General features: G+C 35.3%; 1 protein-coding gene across 1 annotated transcript in view; it reads left to right on the forward strand.

Annotated features, from left to right (window-relative positions):
• The window catches only part of LOC110033670 (AP-1 complex subunit gamma-2-like), a 73,687-nt gene that overhangs the window by 38,111 nt on the left and 13,774 nt on the right, over positions 1-21,802 (forward strand). Inside the window, exons 9-15 of the mRNA XM_020737726.1 lie at positions 11,926-12,048; positions 12,127-12,222; positions 14,946-15,073; positions 15,179-15,283; positions 15,376-15,650; positions 20,650-20,940; positions 21,010-21,185. Coding sequence (XP_020593385.1) covers positions 11,926-12,048; positions 12,127-12,222; positions 14,946-15,073; positions 15,179-15,283; positions 15,376-15,650; positions 20,650-20,940; positions 21,010-21,185 — 1,194 coding nt within the window. The remainder of the gene's footprint in view (positions 1-11,925; positions 12,049-12,126; positions 12,223-14,945; positions 15,074-15,178; positions 15,284-15,375; positions 15,651-20,649; positions 20,941-21,009; positions 21,186-21,802) is intronic.

Here is a 21,802-nt window from a genome sequence, read left to right on the forward strand (position 1 = left end):
AGATGAGCCAGTCCTCGGATGAGGAATGACAGGTTTACACATCTAGAAAGAAAAAGAAGAATGGAGGCACACCCCAGCTTGGGAAATTAATGGATGATACTCTAGTAACTTTGGGTAATGGAACGACACTCAGCAATTTGTTAGCTGTCTCCGGTCCTAGAACCAGTGGCAGAGGCAAGACCAAGCTGGCCGTGCCTAGCAACTTATTTCCTGCAAGCTTTGTTTTTTTGTGTTTTATCTTTGTTTCATCCTTTTAGGATGCTAGTATCTGATGTATCGTATGGGTAAGACACCTTTTTTTGGGTCCTCTCATACAATCTATGTATATTTTCAATTTCAATAAAATTAGCACTTGGGCTTTTTAATATATATATATATATATATATATATATAGCAGGAGACGCTGACTGCTTCGTCCCGACGCTCGATGCTCTCAGCAGGAGACGTCGTTCACGCTATCTTTCAGGCTCTCAGTAGGAGACGCCGACTGCTACGGGATTTCGGGATTCAGTAGGAGATGGCGACATCTACTACGGGATCTGCTATGGCCTCGACAATGCGTTCCTATGCCAATGCGTTCCTATGCCAATGCGCTTGCAGGCTACTTTTCTATTCCTACACGTGCTCCTTTTTCAGGTTCAGAGTTTGATTTTCATATTGGCAAGTCCTGCAATGTTTCTCAATCTTTTCACGATCTTTTCACGACGCTCAATCTTTTCACGACGCTTTTGAAGGTGGTGGTGATCATACTTTCATTAAAAAACTTGACAAAAAATGGAGACCTGCTCTTATTCTCACTGAGGCTGAAACCAGTGCTCTCGCGTCCTCTTGACGTTTTGTTCTAGTGGAGAAATTTCTTTATGGTCATCCAAAACTGGAGATCATTCAAAAAGAGTTTAATGTTATGAAGCTATTGGACAGTTAGAATATTGGTTTACTTGACGATCGACATATACTTATTTTGTTATCTCATGATGTCGATTACACTCGCATTCTCTCGAAAAGTTATCAAGATCGATAACCGTTTTATGAAAATTCTAAAGTGGACTGTCGATTTTGATCCAAAAGTGAAGTCCCCTATCATTTCTATTTGGATAAAGCTTTTGGGGTTAAAATTACATCTGTTCAATATGAAAGCTCTCTACTATTTAGCAACTGGAAACTGCTTACGGTAAGTCTCTCAAGGTTGATAGTCCTATGTTTGCTGTCACCATACCCTCTGTGGCTTGTGTGTTAATTAAAATATATATCACCCAACCAGTTCCGGATGAGGTATGGATTGACACTACTCACAACGGGTATTGACAAAAGGTTGAAATAAATCCGCACCCTCCTTATTGCTCTCATTGTAGTATGTTTTGTCACAGTTCTACTATTTTCTATCGTTTGCATCCTCATTTAAGGTCGAATATCGCTAAAGATCAGCCACCTATCATCTCTGCTGGGAAGGTGCAACCCGATCCTCTTTCCAACACCGCAGTTCCAGATGAAGAACACCATACTACAGGTACAGATCCAAATGTGTTGATACCACTCACTATTATTGAAGAAGACCCACTTACATGTCAAGACACACGAGAGCTCATTCGATCTGATAAAAGATAAGCTTGTACAACAAGTAGTTGCTTTTAATGTTCAACAACCTACATATGTTATGTCTGGCACACTTTAGATCATTTCATTGATCAGGTGAGTCAATCTTCGGATGATGAATGACAGGTCTATTACAGGAGGAAGAAAAACAGAGGCCGACTCTAGCTTGGGATTTTATTGTATGATACATTGGTTACTATTGACAATGACACTAATCTGACTAATTTATTAGCTGCCACTTTCTCTAGAACTAGAGGCAGAGGCAAGATAAAATTCGGTTGTTCTCTAGTTATTTGATACTCCATATTTTGACACTTTTTGTTTTTTCTTTAGGTCTCTCATGTTATTTGTTATATTTTCTCTTTTTGAAACCATTTGATGTGTTGATTTTTGTGTGGGTAAGGTGTCATGTTTGGGCCCTCCCACACAATCTATCTGTATCTTACTTTTTATTTAATATATTAGCCTTTGGACTTTTCATATATATATATATATATGATGGCATTTGGTCGCGATCCATCTGCCATTTTCTATGGTTTCTTTCGCGTTTGCATCTGTCGGCTGAAGGATCGTTGTTATGGCGCTTCCTTTTTTTCGATTGATCCCAACAAAACTTCTTTCGCCCATGTGGTGGGTAATCATCTTGCAGAATCTACTATTGTCTTCCCCTCAAGCAATAAGAAATATCGTGATGGTACGAGTGACTGTCCTTTTCTTAAGATAAGTAAGAAGAGTGGGAAAATAACACTATTTTTCTATGATTCAGAAATTTCAACCCTAACTGAGAAATTAAAGTTGCCTCTTATTGAGAAATTTTAGTGGTGGCACGCACCTATGGAAGTTATCAGAAAGTGTGTTGACAATCTCAAACTTGTAGGCAAGTGGAAAATGAGACTTTTGGATGGGAGACGTGTTGATTCAGTTAACCCTAGATGAAGACTATGCTCGGATTTTTACTAAAAAATATCTCAACATTGTAGGCAAGTCAATGAAGTTACTCAAATGGTCTCCTAATTTTGACTCAAATCATGAGTCTCCTAATGTTTCAGTATGAATTAGTTTATCTGGTCTCAAGTTGCATTTCTTTAATCATCAGGTTGTTTATTCTATTAGAGCCATTCTTGAATATCCTATGAAGCTAGATATGCCCACTTTTAACCTAACCAGACCTTCTGTGGCCATAATACTTTTGGAAAGGGATATTAACTTATTATTAAAGTCTGGTTGGGCACAACTCACAATGGATGTTGACAATCAATTGTCATAGAACATAAACCTTTTTATTGTACCCACTATAAGATGTTTGGGCATACACTTGATAAATGTCAGAGACTCTATCCAAACTTGAATGCTAAAGCTCAAGTAAATAAAGAGGGATTGCTATGGACACATCTGCTCAATCTGTGGAGGAAGTTCCCACAAGACAGGATTTGGGGTCTGATTTGCCTGTGGATCCCTCCCTTGCTAACATCGCAGTTCCTGATGAAGAGCACCATACTACAGGTACAAATCCAAATGTGCTTATACCATTCACTGTTATTGAAAAAAGCCCACTTATATGCCAAGACACACGAGAGTGCTCCCGCTCCCTTGATCAGATAAAAGATCAGCTGGTACAGCAAGCAACTGCTTCTAATGTTCAACATCCTACACATGTTCGACACACTTTAGACTAATCCACTGACCAGATGAACCAATCTTCAGATGAGGAATGACAAGTTTATTCTAGGAGGAAGAATAATGGAGGCCGACTCGAGCTCGGGAATTTATTGGATGATACATTGGTTACTACTGGCAATGACACTCATCTCACCAATTTATTAGCCGACTCCTTTCCTAGAACTAGAGGACAGAGGCAAGGTAAAATTGGGTCGCTTTTTAGTTGTCTGATACTCCAGATTTTGACATCTTTTGGTTTTTCTTTTCTTTAGGTCTCTCATGTATTTTTTTGTATTTTCTCTTTTTGGAACCATTTGCATATGGTGGTTATCGTGTGGGCAGGGTGTCATGTTTGGGTCTTCCCACACAATCTATTTGTATCTTATTTTTAATATATCATTCATTGGGCTTTCTCAATATATATATATATATGTATATAAAAATAAATGACTGAAGGTTTTTATAAGAGCTCTGAAACCCGATCCTCTTTCCAACACCGCAGTTCCAGATGAAGAACACCATACTACAGGTACAGATCCAAATGTGTTGATACCACTCACTATTATTGAAGAAGACCCACTTACATGTCAAGACACACGAGAGCTCATTCGATCTGATAAAAGATAAGCTTGTACAACAAGTAGTTGCTTTTAATGTTCAACAACCTACATATGTTCGTCACACTTTAGATCATTTCATTGATCAGGTGAGTCAATCTTCGGATGATGAATGACAGGTCTATTCCAGGAGGAAGAAAAACAGAGGCCGACTCTAGCTTGGGATTTTATTGTATGATACATTGGTTACTATTGACAATGACACTCATCTGACTAATTTATTAGCTGCCACTTTCTCTAGAACTAGAGGCAGAGGCAAGATAAAATTCGGTTGTTCTCTAGTTATTTGATACTCCATATTTTGACACTTTTTGTTTTTTCTTTAGGTCTCTCATGTTATTTGTTATATTTTCTCTTTTTGAAACCATTTGATGTGTTGATTTTTGTGTGGGTAAGGTGTCATGTTTGGGCCCTCCCACACAATCTATCTGTATCTTACTTTTTATTTAATATATTAGCCTTTGGACTTTTCATATATATATATATATATGATGGCATTTGGTCGCGATCCATCTGCCATTTTCTATGGTTTCTTTCGCGTTTGCATCTGTCGGCTGAAGGATCGTTGTTATGGCGCTTCCTTTTTTTCGATTGATCCCAACAAAACTTCTTTCGCCCATGTGGTGGGTAATCATCTTGCAGAATCTACTATTGTCTTCCCCTCAAGCAATAAGAAATATCGTGATGGTACGAGTGACTGTCCTTTTCTTAAGATAAGTAAGAAGAGTGGGAAAACAACACTATTTTTCTATGATTCAGAAATTTCAACCCTAACTGAGAAATTCAAGTTTCCTCTTATTGAGAAATTTTAGTGGGGGCACGCACCTATGGAAGTTATCAGAAAGTGTGTTGACAATCTCAAACTTGTAGGCAAGTGGAAAATGAGACTTTTGGATGGGAGACGTGTTGATTCAGTTAACCCTAGATGAAGACTATGCTCGGATTTTTACTAAAAAATATCTCAACATTGTAGGCAAGTCAATGAAGTTACTCAAATGGTCTCCTAATTTTGACTCAAATCATGAGTCTCCTAATGTTTCAGTATGAATTAGTTTATCTGGTCTCAAGTTGCATTTCTTTAATCATCAGGTTGTTTATTCTATTAGAGCCATTCTTGAATATCCTATGAAGCTAGATATGCCCACTTTTAACCTAACCAGACCTTCTGTGGCCATAATACTTTTGGAAAGGGATATTAACTTATTATTAAAGTCTGGTTGGGCACAACTCACAATGGATGTTGACAATCAATTGTCATAGAACATAAACCTTTTTATTGTACCCACTATAAGATGTTTGGGCATACACTTGATAAATGTCAGAGACTCTATCCAAACTTGAATGCTAAAGCTCAAGTAAATAAAGAGGGATTGCTATGGACACATCTGCTCAATCTGTGGAGGAAGTTCCCACAAGACAGGATTTGGGGTCTGATTTGCCTGTGGATCCCTCCCTTGCTAACATCGCAGTTCCTGATGAAGAACACCATACTACAGGTACAAATCCAAATGTGCTTATACCATTCACTATTATTAAAAAAGCCCACTTATATGCCAAGACACACGAGAGTGCTCCCGCTCCCTTGATCAGATAAAAGATCAGCTGGTACAACAAGCAACTGCTTCTAATGTTCAACATCCTACATATGTTCGACACACTTTAGACTAATCCACTGACCAGATGAACCAATCTTCAGATGAGGAATGACAAGTTTATTCTAGGAGGAAGAATAATGGAGGCCGACTCGAGCTCGGGAATTTATTGGATGATACATTGGTTACTACTGACAATGACACTCATCTCACCAATTTATTAGCCGGCTCCTTTCCTAGAACTAGAGGACAGAGGCAAGGTAAAATTGGGTCGCTTTTTAGTTGTCTGATACTCCAGATTTTGACATCTCGGGTTCCGTCGTCTTCTCTGCTAGGGTTTCACATGACAAGTTCTGTCGTCTATGATTCAGTTGCGCTCGAAGGAGGGCTTGCACCTCATCTCCTCTGTTTCGCCTACTGTGCTTCGTCGTCTCTCTACTTCCGTCTTCTCGCGTCTTCAATTTTGTCGGCTCGTGTCTTCATCGGCTCGTGTTTTCGTGTCTCCCTGCTTATTGTGTTTTCGTCGCTTCTCCATTTCAGCTTTGTCTGTTTTAACGCTGAGATCTTCACATCTCTCTGCTTCCATTTTCATAGCGTCGTCTGTTTCAACGCCGCATTTCGCCTACTGCGCTTATATTGGAGCGTCGTAACAGGTGGACTATCTCCTTGCTTTGATGGCGCTCCCCCTCATTCCTCAGTTGAACCTGACAAAGCCTTATTCGCCCACGTGGTGGGTAATCATCTGGTGGAGTCGGCTGTTGTTTTCCCCTAAAACTATAAGAAATGTCATGATGATATAGGTGAATTCCCTTTTGTTAAGAAGATAAGTAAGAAATGTGTGAAAACAACACTCTTTTTCTCTGATTTAGAAATTTTAACCCTAGCTGAGAAATGCAAAATCGCTCTTATTGGAAAATTTTAGTGGGGGCACCCCACCTATGGAAGTTATCAGAAAGAGTTTTGACGATCTCAAACTAGTAGGCAAGCAGAAAGTGAGATTTTTTTTATGGGAGACATGTGTTGATTCAATTAACTGTGGCTGAAGACTACGCTCAATTTTTTTCTAAAAAATATCTTAACATTGCAGGAAAGTCAATGAAGTTACTCAAGCGGTCTTTTGATTTTGACCCAAACTATGAATATTCCATTGTACCAGTATGATTTAGTTTACCTGGTTAGTTAGTATGATTTAGTTTACCTGGTCTCAAGCTGCATTTTTTTAATCATCAGGTTCTCTACTCTATTGGGGTCATACTTGGGGATCCTATGAAGCTAGATCTAACCATCTTAAATTTAACCAGGTCTTCTGTGACTAGAATACTTGTGGAAAGAGATATTACTTTACCTGATATTACTAAAGTCTAATTGGGCACAACTCATAATGAATATTGACAACAAATTATCATGGAACATTGACTTTTATTGTACCCACTGTAAGATGTTTGAGCATATTTTTGATAAATGTCACTGGCTTCATCCTAATTTGAAATCTAAAGCTCAAGTAAATAAAGATTGGTCTAACCCTGCTGCTCTAGACACATCTGCTCCACCTGTGAAGGAAATTACCACAAGATAGGAATTGGTGTCTGATTTAATTGCCTTTGTGGACCCCCTTGACAATATTGTTTCTGTTTCTATGATTGATGTGCTGTCGGATGACTCTGCTTGACAACCTACACCTTCAAACCTTATTGAAAACAATACTGAGAGATCCTTACCTACAAATGATAGTGTTCGGACCGATAATCAAGAAAGCTTTGCAGCTCCTCTTCTTCAGGAAGTATCTGGTGTAGAGGCGACGACCCATACTTCACATACACTAGAACCTATTGTGATTACAATGATTGGAATCTTTCTACTACGATTCTACCACCTATTTCGAAAGAGCAAGTTGTTACTTTTAGTCAGGCACTAGGGACTCATTAGCTAAGAAATGTTGAATAACACACTGATCAGATGAGTCAATCTTTGGATGAGGAATGACAGATTTATACATCCAGGAGGAAGAAGAATAATGGAGACCTACTTGAGCTCAGGAATCTAATGGATGATGCTTTGGTTACTTCGGGTAATTGTACGCACCTCACCAATTTGTTAGCCCGACTCTCTTCCGAGAACTAGAGGCAGAGACAAGACTAAGTTGGGTTGTCCCTAACTTTTTGCGTGTTTTGGTGGTTTTTGTTTTTTGATCTTACACGTATCTTTTCTTTTCTTTTTTAGTTTTCTGTGTGTTGTATCATGTGGGTTGGGTGCATTCTTTTGGGCCAACTCATACAATCTATCTGCATTTTTTCCTTTTTAATATATTAGCCCTTGAGTTTTTAAACAAAAAAAATCCTTTTTAATATATTAGCCATTAAACGTGTTTCGTTCGAGGGCTAACCCTAGCAACAGTTACGGCTTCGCTCGTCTTTGCATTCGATTCCTTTCGTCTTCTCCGGCTCTGAGACGTTACAGCTTCGCTCTCGCGCTCGATTCCGTTTGTCTTTCCGGCTTCTTCTCCGGGTCCGAGACGCGTTTCGCGCTCTGCTGCTCCTCTGCGGAGGCTCCTCTGCGACTCTGCGACTCGTCTCACGTCTCACGTCTTTCCTCTGCGGCTCCCTCTCGCGGGTGCGCTCCTCTGCGACTCCTCTGCGGCTTATCTGCGCTCACAACATCCTCTCTTCTTTCTTTCAAAGCTTTTGATGGCTTCGAACAGATTGTATGCAGCTGCCCTTGCGGGTGTCCACGCCTCAGACACACACACCTCAGGTACAGCTAAATCGCCATCTTTCCATCATTCATTTGAGTGGGCGAAGGATATCAAGAAACATGTTAGGATAGAAGTCTGCCATCTTTTTTACAGAAGCTGAAGGTATTCAACTTGCTTCCTCTTGTCGTATGAATTTGGTTGGGAAATTTCCATATGGTCATCGCAAAATGGAGCTCATTCGCAAAAAATTTGAACTTATGCACGTTGTTGGAGATTGAAAAATTGGACTATTAGATGAGAGACACATTCTTATTCAAATTACTAATGAAGATGATTACATGCGCTTATTTGCTAGAATGATATTCACCTCTCTGGCCTGAAATTTTATTATTTTTCTCAAAAAGTATTGTGCTCTATTGCCTTAGCTTATGGAAAGCCACTCAAGATGGACATTCTTACTTTTAAAATTTCTCGTCCATCTGAAGCCAGAATACTTGTTGAAAGAAACATCACTACACTCGCTTCTGAGGAAATCTGGTTGAGCACACAACACCAATGATATTGACAGAAGGTAGAGATTGATCTTTTTCCGTCGTATTGTTCGAACTGTCGTATGTTTGGACACTCCAGTTCTCAATGTCATCATCTACATCCCCTCCTCAGACCAACAAAATAAACTGCTCCGCTAGAGGCTGTGATTTAAAGACTGTGATTTCATCTCTTCTGGACCAGCTCCAAGTTTTTGACACTATTGATAATCAAAAGGATACCCCGAAAGACGTCACTTTCCCCGCAGGTAATATGTCAACCATTCAGTCCCCACTTGTAGCTCCCCCATCTTTGGAACCTCCTATCGTGGGGGAAAGAGAGATTCTTCAGACCCCGCCTGCCTTAGAACCTATCACCGATAATACATGTGGAAATACCTCTACTGTTTCACTAGTGTTTCACTACTGTCTCATCAGGTCCTGAAAGATATTAATATTTCTTAGACTCATGTGGATCATGATGTGCAAGGACGTACAACTGTCCGACCACCTTTGGAATCTACTGATCAAATGAGCCAATCATCGGATGAGGAATGACAGATCTACACATCCAAGAGGAAGAAGAAAAATGAAAATCTTTTTAAGCTCAAGAATCTGATGGATGATACTTTGGTTACTACGGACAATGATCCTCACCGTCCGACCACCTTTGGAATCTACTGATCAAATGAGACAATCATCGGATGAGGAATGACAGATCTGCACATCCAAGAGGACATCCATGAGGAAGAAGAAAAATGAAAATCTACTTGAGCTCAGAAAACTGATGGATGATACTTTGGTTACTACGAGCAATGATACTCACCTTACTAGTTTGTTAGCCGGCTCACTTCCGCGAACTAGAGACAGGAGGAGTAAAGTGGGACGTCCTTAGTACTTTTGTGCCCTTTTGTGACTTTTGATTTTTTTCCTTTATGTATCTTTGTTTTATTTGAGTTTTGTGTGTGTTGTTTTGTATGAGTTAGACTTTCTTTTAGGCCCTTTCATGCAACATTTCTGTATCTTTTCTGTATTAATATATTTGCCCTTGGGCTTATATATATATATATATATATATATATCAGGATTTCATAAAGTAAATACTTGCATAATGAGAAGTTAATATTTTATTAAAATTATAAATTAATTAAATTTTTATCATGTTTAGAAGAATTGCGTGAAGCACAAGCTTATTGTCTATTAACAAGGTGAGTATCTATTTTTTTAAATTACAATATTATTTTAGTATTGCTTCTAAGCTAAGTATTGATTGTTATTCACACTTGGTAATGAAATTGATTTTTTTATTATTAAATTTTATTGGTTATTTCGGCACAAATGCTTATATTCACATATTATGGAATAATTGATGCATTATAGTATTACATGCTGAGTGATATGAAATGTGAATGATATATTCTACATAGTGATTATATATGCATATTTGACTATGATGGAGTTACCCCTTGATGGTACAAGTAGGGAACATTAAGATATCCGTGCACGTTTATGAAACTGATATGGTTGTTGAAGCTAGAGTGCAAGAGATTCGAAAGTTGCATGAGGAGGTTGGAAACAGATCACCAAGTAGAACCACAAGTGGCAGGAGCAAGTTAATGAAACCAAGAAGAAGGTGACCTTTTATGAGGGAGATTTAATTTTCATTAGTTTGAAGAAAGAGGTTTCCCGTGGGATCTTTTGGGGTACTTAAACTTAGAGTAGATGGATCTTTCAGGATCCCTAAGAAGCTAAATGAAAACACCTACATGATTGAATTAATGGGAGATTACAACATGTTTGCCACCTACAATTTAACCGACTTGACTCCATACTATGAGCAAAAAGAAGGTTTGACAAATGAGGACGAAACTCCCTTAACCCCAAGTGTCGGGAGATTAACGTGGGGCGTGGACATCTGGGACGCGTGGCGTCTGGGATGTGGGGCGTCTGTGTTGCCTACACCGGTTCTGTCCAGGTGAAATTGAGGGCCGACCGACTCTCAAGGTTTAGATATTACCGCCTAATTGGAGTGGGGTAGGACTATATATTTCCTTTAGTTGGTGTGTAGTGTTTGGTTTTTGTTGTGATTTGTTTTTAACAGCAGTCGGCGTCTCTTTTCCCTTTACACGCTGTATCCTAAGGTTTCAAGTGGTGACCTATTGTATCTTGTTCTTGATGTGGTGTTTATCCTTCATGTACCTTTTCCCCAATATTTTTCACACATTGCCACATCCATTTCCTTGTTTTCCTTGTTGCTGCCACCCTGAACAGCACCTCCCACTGTTGTTTTTGTTGCTCGCCACTTTCCCATTCCCATCACTGCGCCACCTTTCAGCTTATTAGCCAACCCCTTTGTCACCTTCCCGAAGTTCCAAACCCCTAACTGGAACCACCTCCACGCTAGATCCTATTCTAGTTCGAGTGTATGTTGTTGTTTTGTTGAAATTTCAGAATTCTTTATTATTTTGTTGTAATTTCAGATTTTGAAGTCTGTAATAATATTTACTTTCTCTTGGATATTTGTTAAATCCTGGTGTCATACTTTGACGGCGTGTGTTTCATCATATTGTTTACTGTTTTTCTTTATCTGTGTTTGAGTGGTGCATAGGTGATCACAATTTATTTCAATTTTTTGTTTGGATGATTGTCTTCAGTATAATGCTTTTGATCCCCGTAAAGAGATGAAAACAACGGAGAGATACTTATTTTAATTTATCAAATTCTTTTCTAAGTTTGTACTCAAAGATATTAGAAATTGCATTTTGCACCAAGGATTCAAATTCTTTATGTGCTGTGTGTGTGTAATATTGCAACATAAAATGTTCTACTGGGTTTGAAATTAACATTGCAATTTAGCACTCTATTTGCACACATTTCCTTGTGACAAGCTTGAAGTTCGTCCTCTCTAATTTGTGTTGCAAGTATGTTTCTCTCTGATGAGCTCTTAAACAATGGCTGTGGCAGTTTTGTTGATTGTTCGTTACTATCATTTTAGGCCTTTTGTTACTCGTTGTCAAGATGAGAGGTGTCAGGTAGTATACCCCACACAACTTTATATTGCAGAAAACCAGGTTATTCGGTTAGCTTTTCTTTAGTTATAGTTTTAGATGCTTTGTTTTTCTTATGTTTAATTGCACTAGTTCATCACACAAGCCCATGATACAATGGTTCCTTTGAATTACTTTTATTTTTGCATTAACGGTAGATTGAACTTTATAGTTAAATCATATTTCTTTTGACTCTAGGCTGGGAATCATTTAAAAGATGAGGTCTGGCATTACCTAATAGTTGTTATAAGCAACGCAAGCGATCTTCAAGGATACTCTGTGAGGGCACTATATAAGGCTTTTCAAAAATCTTCTTCCCAGGTAAGATATTTTTAATGGTCATTTTCAACATCCAACATGGTTTCCATTGTTTTATCCTGTTTCTTAATACTGTTGTAGATTGGTTTAGTGCGTGTTGCACTATGGTGCATTGGTGAATATGGGGAAATGCTAGTTAAAGGAACTGGTATGCTTGCAACAGAGGATCCTCTGACTGTGAGTTAAATTTTACTCTGCTTTAAATTTACAGTTATCTGGTGTAATTTTGTTATTAGTACTCATTTTATCTTTTAAACATTCTGGATCAGGATGCAAGCAATGAGATGATTTATTTATTTATTTTTTAATGTACAACTAGTCTTTACTCAGCTCTTGAAAGAAGTGAATGGTGAGGAAGGTTTCAGTTGGCGAAGTTCAAACAAAAAATTGAGTAAAACCCAAAATAGCCCCTGACTATAAAGAAGTGTCCAATTTAGTCTAAGAGATTTAGAATGCTCCAATTTAGTTCCAGATTATTAAGTGTTGCTTCAAATTGTTCTTCAATCATATTTTTCGTTAAATTTAATAGTAGCCTACATAAATTGAAGAGTATTTTAGTCTTTTATGTATTATTCAAAATTTATGAGGTTTGTATATAAATATTTTTTTATTTGTCGTTGAAAATTTATAATTTTTAATTTGCATTAATAAATGTCTTCAAAACTGCAATCAACTTTTTTTCAAATGAAAAATTTTAAAATAATCAAGAATTATGCAATAAAAACTCATTGAATCTGAAATTATAAGAATTATGCAATAATTGAATTTTAAATTTTAATATTATTTATTAAAAAATATTTTTTAAAATCGTTAAAGTTAGCTTTAAAAATTAATGAATGAATTTACTTTATGTTTAAAACATTACGTATGAGAATGATAAAATTTTGGGATTGATGGCCAATTATATGTTTACACAAATATATATAATAACATAAGGTTGTGCAATATTAAATTGAAAACAGTTTTTTCCTACTTATTTATTGCAAAGTTATTGATTGATAAAAAGTAAAATTATATTTTGTTTGATTGATTAAATAGTGTGCTTAATACTAAATGGTTGGCTATTTATGAGTTCAATTGATGATCCAACAAAAAATTTCATTTGAAAGAAATTGATGACTGTTGTGAAGAGATTTCTTAATGTAAACTAAAATTTATAAATTTTCAACAACGAATAAAAAAGAAATTTATATACAAACCACTTAAATTTTAAATAATTACATAGAAGAACAAAATACTCTTCAATTCGTGTAGATCACTATTAAAATTAATGGAAAATATGATTTAGTATCAATTTGGAGCAACTTTGAATAGTTTGGGACTAAATTGGAGCATTCTAAAACTTTGAGACTAAATTGGATACTTCTACGTAGTCGCGGACTATTTTGGGCTTTTATTCATAAAAAATTATTCATTATTTCTTTAGGTCTTCAAAACATCTAACCCTTTTGGAAGGGAACTTCGTCGTTTACATTGCAAAGTTTCCTCCAACCATTCAAGTTCTCTTTTGAGGGTCACATGAGGTGTCACATTTTACTGCCTCTATTACCAGCTCCGCCTTTTAGTTTATTTACTCATGTTTCTTAGCTAATAATCTTTTTTTTTTTTTTGAATTGCAAAACCCTTAACCAATTTCATTAACCTTTTATGTCATTAAAACAATTTGCGGATTTAGCCAACTTAATATCCTTCTCTTTTATCCTTTGAAGATAAATTTAAGGGGTTTCATTATAGAATCATGAAAAATCTAGACCATTGTCGCATGTTAGAAAGCTGAACCAAGGTTTTAAAACCCTAAACCTGATTATTCACTCTTTTTAGTTAATTTACTCATGTTTCTTAGCTAATAATCTTTTTTTTTTGAATTGCAAAACCCTTAACCAGTTTCATTCCAACATTCTGAATTTTTTGGTGCTCTTGTTGATTTGCTTGGCAGTGAAGGTTATACCAACATTCATGCCATGCTTTATTAAGTCTGTCGAGACAGCCCTAGTCTGTTTCTTTTGAGTTTGATTATTATAATTTACCGAGAAAAAGAAAAAAAAATTTGTGTGACGGTAAATGTGTAACTACGGTGAATTGTAGCATGCTGACGGAACATAGCTAAAAGAAAAAGGCTAGTGATAATGTTTGGCAATATTTTTTTTGTTTCATTAAGTCATGTTCCTCACTGCCTCATGGTTGCATATTTGTGTATGAAAAGACACATCTAAAGCTCAGAAGGCAGCTAGACAAACTTTTTTTTTCTGTTTGGTCAATATCATTCACATTGAAAGTGAATCCTATTTGAAAAATTCAAGCCCCTTTTGAGTTCTTTATGCATAGCAAATTGGGATTGGATAAAACATAGACCCCCTAAGATATATGCATATACCTGATCATGTCTCCTCTTAATTTTGTTTTTCCATCTGCGGCTTATAAAATTATCAAACTGAAGATCACCTCATTGCTTATAATCTACAACATATGATTCACATGTGAATCAAGTTTCCCTAATTTTTGTGATGACAAAATTATTTGTCTGGTATGTGAAAATACAGGGAAGATTCAATAATGTATTGGAACCTCTTAGAAATTTGGTTTTATCCATTTATTTCGCTAATTAAAGTATTCTATACTTATAAGATATCATCGAAGACTTGTGTTTGATTTTAAACCATTTGAAATTTTCTATGCTTTGAAATCACAATTATTTTCTCACGCAATCTATGCTTTTCATTGTGAAAATTTAATGCATTCGTTTGATGATCAAATGATATTTAAATTTCTATTGTCATGTATATCACTGATTTTAATTATGTTGAAGGGGATGGATGAATTTCATCTTGTGTTTTAAGATCATAAAATCAGCATCTACTGCTCCAGTTTGTTTAGAGCACTTCGATTTCTACTTCTCCCAGGTAACTGAATCTGATGCAGTCGATGTTGTTGAGGTTGCTTTGAAATCTCATTCTTCAGATATTACAATTGGAGCCATGTCTCTGATTACTTTACTGAAGCTTTCATCTCGTTTTCCTACCATCTCAGAGTCAGTACTCACTCTATAATAAAATTTTGACTTACTTTATTGCCATGCTTTTGGTGCTTTCGCCTCTACTAGATGACTTCCTCAACTAGCATGCACTTCTTGCAGGAGGATAAGAGAGCTTATTATACAACACAAAGGTAACTTTGAGCTAGAATTACAGCAAAGATCAATTGAATTTAATAGTATCATGCAGAAGCACAAAAACATAAAGTGAGTTGCAATTTATCCTCCACTTGAGGTTATTATTAGGGACCTGAGCTTATATTGTTATACAAATGCTAAAATCATTAATAAATGCACAGATCTTCTTTGCTTGAAAGGATGCCTGTTTTGGATGAGTTAACTTACATAGGAAGGAAGGATGGCTCTTCAACGGATGGCCTTCCTGTCAAGCCCAGCAAAGCAACCCTTTCAGGAGCTTCACTCAATTTGCAAAATGGCGTGACGAAGCCACCAGCACCATCTATGGGGGATTTACTCGATTTGAGTTCTGATGATGTCCCTGCCACCAAGTCATCAACCAATGATTTTCTGCAGGACCTATTGGGTGTTGATTTGGGAACACCTTTACCATCAGGTTTTCCTTCTCATTTCTCTTTTTCTGTTTAATTAAGCAACTACTTTTTTTTATACAGATCAATGACTTTATCTTGAGCGTCTTTCTTTTCCTGAAACAATCTATTTGCACCATTCTTCCAAGTTTTCTCATACCGAGTCTATGAGGTTTTGCCTCAATATTTTTTAGCTTGTGCGGGTACGTATTCCATTTGCTCGTCAATCTGAGTTATTTCCTTTTATATTTATGCATTACATTTCTGTTGAAGATGCGTTGATCCTTTTGCATTCTATTTGATGAATATGAAATAGATAACTTTTTGAGTGGTTTTCTTAGGCTTAAATGGTTACATATATATACGAACATGATCATTCTTTTTTATATCTTTTTGTTTAATAAAATTTTTTTGATTGATTATTGTAGACTTAGGGGCCTCATAATCTATAATGGTGGTCTTTTTATAAGAAAATTACACAACATAAGTCATAAATGTTTAGAAATGGTTCAGAAGCTTGGAATTACCATGAAAAAAATTGATGTTTGCTCGGAGGTTAAATCATAAATATTATCTCCAGTTCCTTAATGATTTAGTTTTCTAGTAATTTATATGAATCTGAAATTAATGAAAGAGTTGTAAAACTAGAAAGTCCATATAAAAATATAATGAGGTCCCTTTTTCTTGTGTGGCCCCATCTACGATACACTGCCTCTTCGCTTCTACTCATTTAAGATTGAATTAATTATGGAACATAATTAGTTATCCAAATAACCCATTGGGACTATTAAAGTTCTAAATCACAGTAACTCGAGAAAAAGAAATATCATCTATGCTAGTCATTAATTTAAAGGAAAATTGAAATATATACAACTCAACTTCTAACATCTCAAATATTATATTTACATACTTAAAACCTAAAATTATCCAATATATCAAATACACAACTCTGATGGTTTCCTCTCTCTCTCTCTCTCTCTCTCTCTCTCTCTCTCTGTTAGCAAGTGCATAAGCATCGGTTGCTTTGTTAACCCCCACCAATGCCTTTGATGCAATATTAGAACGGGCTTCCCCCGGTCCCATACAAGTTCTCGTGCAAGATTGAATGTTTAATCATTGAGAATAAAAAGCAAACACGTTATTAGCAAATTTTATTTGTCGCATAACGTACCAGGCTTTATATAAATATTAAGGTTGAATTCAATGAGCTTTATTGTAGAAGTGGCGATAAAAATGTCTCTTGGCTTTAGATTGCAGTGAACATTCCCTACATAAAGTTCAAAAGAGAGGATAAGGCTTCTCGCTTGAAGAAGAGGTCATTTTTTTTTGGATTTCCACGACCAAATGCATGTAATTGGTTTCCTTATACACGGCCTTAAGGTTGATAACATTATGGTGGCCGGAATGCTTCATCATTACCTCAATGCCGAGTTTGATGTTATAGGCCTCATCTGAGAAAATGGGATGGTTTTCGATTAAGGATTTGCAAGCATGATTTTCACCTGTGACTAAATTTGAGCAAGCACAATTCACACAGAACTATCTTTGGCAATGAATTGTCATGCAAGGATCTTGTACTGAATTGGAGTAAGCCTAGTTCACACTAACTGATCCCACCCAAACTTTTCATGAGGACATAGTAGTCTCCAAGGTAGGAGACACATGAGTTGAAGAGTGGATGGCAGTGGACGGAGAGGGAAGAGGGCAAATGAAGTGGCATGTTAGGTGTATTTGATATTTCTAGGTGTTAGGTTTGTAAATATAATATTTGAGGTGTTAAATATGTAAAATGAGTAGTTTTAAATCTTATGTATGTAAATCCCCCTAATTTAAATTATGAAAGAAATTATATCCTGTGCTAAAAATATGAATAACAAATATGAATGTAGATATTATTAAACCTTTAAAACAATGTATGATAGTGTGATCATGGTATTTAGTTTTTCATGTTAGTCTTTTAATGAACTTATCATTATCATATTTATATTTCTTTTCTTTCTTTATATTAATACATCTATCTCAGGAGCACCTTTTAAACATAGTTCAACTCACCCTTACTTGAAACATATCTCGTCACACAGCTGGGCATATATTAAGTTCATTATTATCTGTAGTGGGAATACACCAACTCACCTTTGGTCAATATGTGCCCTGTTGGTATAGTGAGGCGTGGGCCTAATTTTCACTATTATCTGAGGAAAAAAAGTCATCAACGCTTTGGTGCTGTAAGAGGGTGAATTCTTTTTATCAACATGCACTCGAAGCATTTCTATATGCATTATTTCATTTGCCTTGTTATTAGTATGCAAACTCCTTTTGTGAGAAATATATATTTTGTCCGAGTAACAACAGGTCATTATATAAGAATCTAAATGTCATGCTGCGAGAATTTAATGTATCAAAAAGAGAAACTATTGAACATTTATGAAGTAAAACTAACTTGTATGTTTCATTTCTAACAATTTGACAGATCAATTGCTGATAAATCATAAAAAGTCGTAAGGTTTATCACAACTCTAACATATTTAATGCATGTAGAACTTAAATTAAAAGTATATTGGTTAAGTGCATAAAGATTAGAAGTAGGAATACTATTAAAATTTAGAAATGCAACTATCAACTTTAAGATTTGCAATTTTCATTGTTCAGTTTGTTCTCGAATATTTGCTTTCATGAATCAAAACCAAAATTCATGTATAAGGCACATATATGATGAAGAAAACCATTAAACGTTCTTATATAATTAAACTAATCTTAAAATTTCTTTTAAAAATTATTATTATGAATCGTAACTCTCTACATTTATACTATTGTAATTTAAACCTTTATCAATTGAACGTTTACTGTTTAACTTCTATGCTCTTCATTTATTATTAAGTTTTTAAAATAGAATCATTTTAATTTATAAGGGAACCTATACATAAGAACACATTAATATTAGATATCAAATTAAGTTAGAAACATTGAACCAATAAAAGGAACCTATATTTAAGTATTTAATTAAGAAGTTAAAGAGGATTTCATATTTAGAGTAATTCAATTCCAATTTGAGTATATGCAAACTATTATTAATTGTTATGGAACTTGTTAAAGTTATTTAATTTTGCATAGAACATTAAACGATCAGCTAAATTTCATATCTTGCATTTCAATTTCATATATATTATTTTCTAAGCAAGCTAATCACCCACAATGACAAATAGTGTTTTCTTTAATATTAATTTCTTGTGAAATCCCTAAATACATATAGAATTTTTTCATATATTTAAGTATTTAGTTAATCAAAAGGAACTCCAACTAAGATTATTCTCCATCATGAAATTATTTCTTATTCTTAGTATGCTAATAAACTTTCACTTTGCGCGTTGCTTTTTATTTTTTTTTAACGTAGTATAATTTAAATAATTATCACTTGTTCATAATCATATAACATAAACATTAATGATAAGCACATTATATTAATATGTAGACCTCCATAATTTAAGTTTTCCCTGTACTCTTTCTCTAAACATATTAATAAGAAGGATTTTATCATTGAAAATCATACGTCAAGGTACATCCTCCTGTAACGTTTTAGTAAAAACATTCATAACTAAAGCAAAAATATATGGGTTTAAAGCTGATCCCTACTATAATCCAACTAAAATAGGAAAATACTTGATCAATTCTCTTTCTGTTTGAACACAAGTAACAACTTTAGTATACATATCTTTGATGACTTGAATGTAAGTCATATGAACACATTTCTTTTCTAGTACTCTCTAAAAAAACTTCTCTCGGAATCAAAAAACTTCTCTCGAACTTCTCTCGGAATCTTATTGTAAGTTTTTTCTAAATCAATAAAAATCATATGTAGATCCTTTTTACTTTCTCTGTACTTCTTCACCAAAGCTCTCAATAAATATATAGCTTCAATGGTAGACTTGCCCTACATAAATCCAAATTGATTATGAGAAATCTTTGTATTACATCTTAATATCTATTATATAACTCTCTCCCATAATTTTAATGTATGGCACATTAGCTTAATTCCTCTATAATTGGCATACTCTTGTGCATCCCCTTTATTCTTAAAAATGGGGATCAAAATATTGTTCCTCCACTCCTTAGGCATTTTTTTATTTTAGATTTTAAATATTTGAACAAGATAAACAAAAGAGAATTAAATGTGTATATGAGGCGAGAATATTAACCAGAAATGTATAAATTTCTACTTGTTAATTTAATTATTTTTCTTATTGACTCTTTCATGTATATTTGAATATTAAACTGTTAGTGATGGAAATAGAATAACAGAGAATTGATTTTCAACGTTCGACCATCCGTTCCTGTTTTAGTTAATTCCAAACCTTGGGCCAGGTCGTGATAGATGAGGACAATGTTGAGTGGTAGGCATGGGGTTGAAGGCAAAGGTTCTCGTGATGGTTCTAAGGAGGGAGAAAATGTAATAAAACCCTACCTAAGAACTCTTAAATTTGGACAATGTAGTGGAGTACTGAGCTAGATTTGATTGTTGGGTTAGTAAAGCTTTATTTTTTAATTTTTATTTTTAATTGTTTGTCAGCCATCTCTGCTAATCTTTCTCACAAATGTGCTTCAGCAACGCCATTTTGTCACATCTGCTTTGCTTATATCTGCAATCTTCTACACACTTCCATTTGGCATAATTGGTCATATTGGTATATAAATGTTTAGTCAAACCACCATGAGTCTCTTTTACAATGCTCATCAGCAGTACTATTTATTTTTGTATGCATGCACACTTTCTTCCTTATAAAGGTGAAAAATGGAAGAAGTATAATGTTCTCTGGATAACTGAATTTCTTTTTTCCTTCGGCCTATAAAATTGTGCTATTATAAGCTGCTGCTGCTTTTATGCCGATGCAACATTTATAAACTGTCCTACGTGCTTCATGTTCTTAAATCAATTTTTAGGTATAAATGCTGCATCTTTTCTCAATAAGACGTAATTTTTTTCTTTCTTGTTATTATTTTTTTTATTTTTTCTTTGCAAAACGTGTGAAGGTGCTGCTTTCGCTGGAGGCTCAGATATTTTGATGGATCTTTTATCAATTGGTTCTCCCGTTCAAAATGATTCGTCACCATTAAATGGCATCTCAACCAGTGTGGCCAATTCTTCAGCGGTTGGTCCTCTGGATGGTTTGTCATCTTTAACTTCCACGTCCACATCCCTATCTTCTGAAGCATTGGCCATAGATCCTCTGAGAGGGATTGATCAAATTACCAGATCGCCTCCATCCACCGTTCCAATAGTAGATTTACTGGATGGCTTGTCAAATCATGTAACTGTTTCAGGTCAGTCTTTTGCCTTACCATTTATTATGTTCCTAACTGGTGAAGCTTTAATATACTCACTTAAAACAGGTAGTGAAAAACCAGATTTTCCATCCATAACTGCTTTTGAGAGCAATTCATTGAATATCATGTTCAGCTTCACAAAGCTGCCTGGGAAACTCAATGTTACGCATATCAAAGCTACCTTTACAAATAAATCATCGAATACATATACAGATTTCATTTTTCAAGCTGCTGTTCCAAAGGTACGTGAAATATAATTGTTATTTTGATGCAATTTTTTTTGCCATCTAGTTTTTCTTTAATTATAATCATAAATATTTAGTTTGCGACTTTTGAACTGACTGATGGAACTCCCACCTAGAACTTTTTACAAAAAATAATATTTTCAACTTTTAACATCTTAACATGGTTAACTTGAGCAAATATCTTAGCTGAATTTTTATTTAGTTCTTTCACTTGCTTGTGTTCCTTTTTCGTCATTTTTTGTTGCAACCAAAAGAAAAACGAATGCCAAAAGTTATATTCAATGCTGAATGTGATATAAAACATGAATCCAGTGTTCTTGTTTAATGGGGGAAGCTTGGGTTTTTATTCCAAAATATTCTGGAAAATATCAAAATTGCAAAATGAGGATGAGTTTGCTTCGCTCTAAAAGATATGCAGATTTCGTGATTATTCTTCAAGTTTCATGCTCAGCAAGCTAAGCAAGGTTAACTTTGAATTTTAATCAACAGAGTAAAACTCGTTAACTGTACTATCTATACATGTTCTGATCCATTAAATTCACTAATTAATCATAATATCTATTTATATCGTGTTCCATCAAATCCTGCACTGCTGTGTTTAGGTACCACTTTGA

The sequence above is a fragment of the Phalaenopsis equestris genome, unplaced genomic scaffold (assembly GCF_001263595.1).
Source record: "Phalaenopsis equestris unplaced genomic scaffold, ASM126359v1 Scaffold001251, whole genome shotgun sequence".
NCBI classification, from domain to species: domain Eukaryota; kingdom Viridiplantae; phylum Streptophyta; class Magnoliopsida; order Asparagales; family Orchidaceae; genus Phalaenopsis; species Phalaenopsis equestris.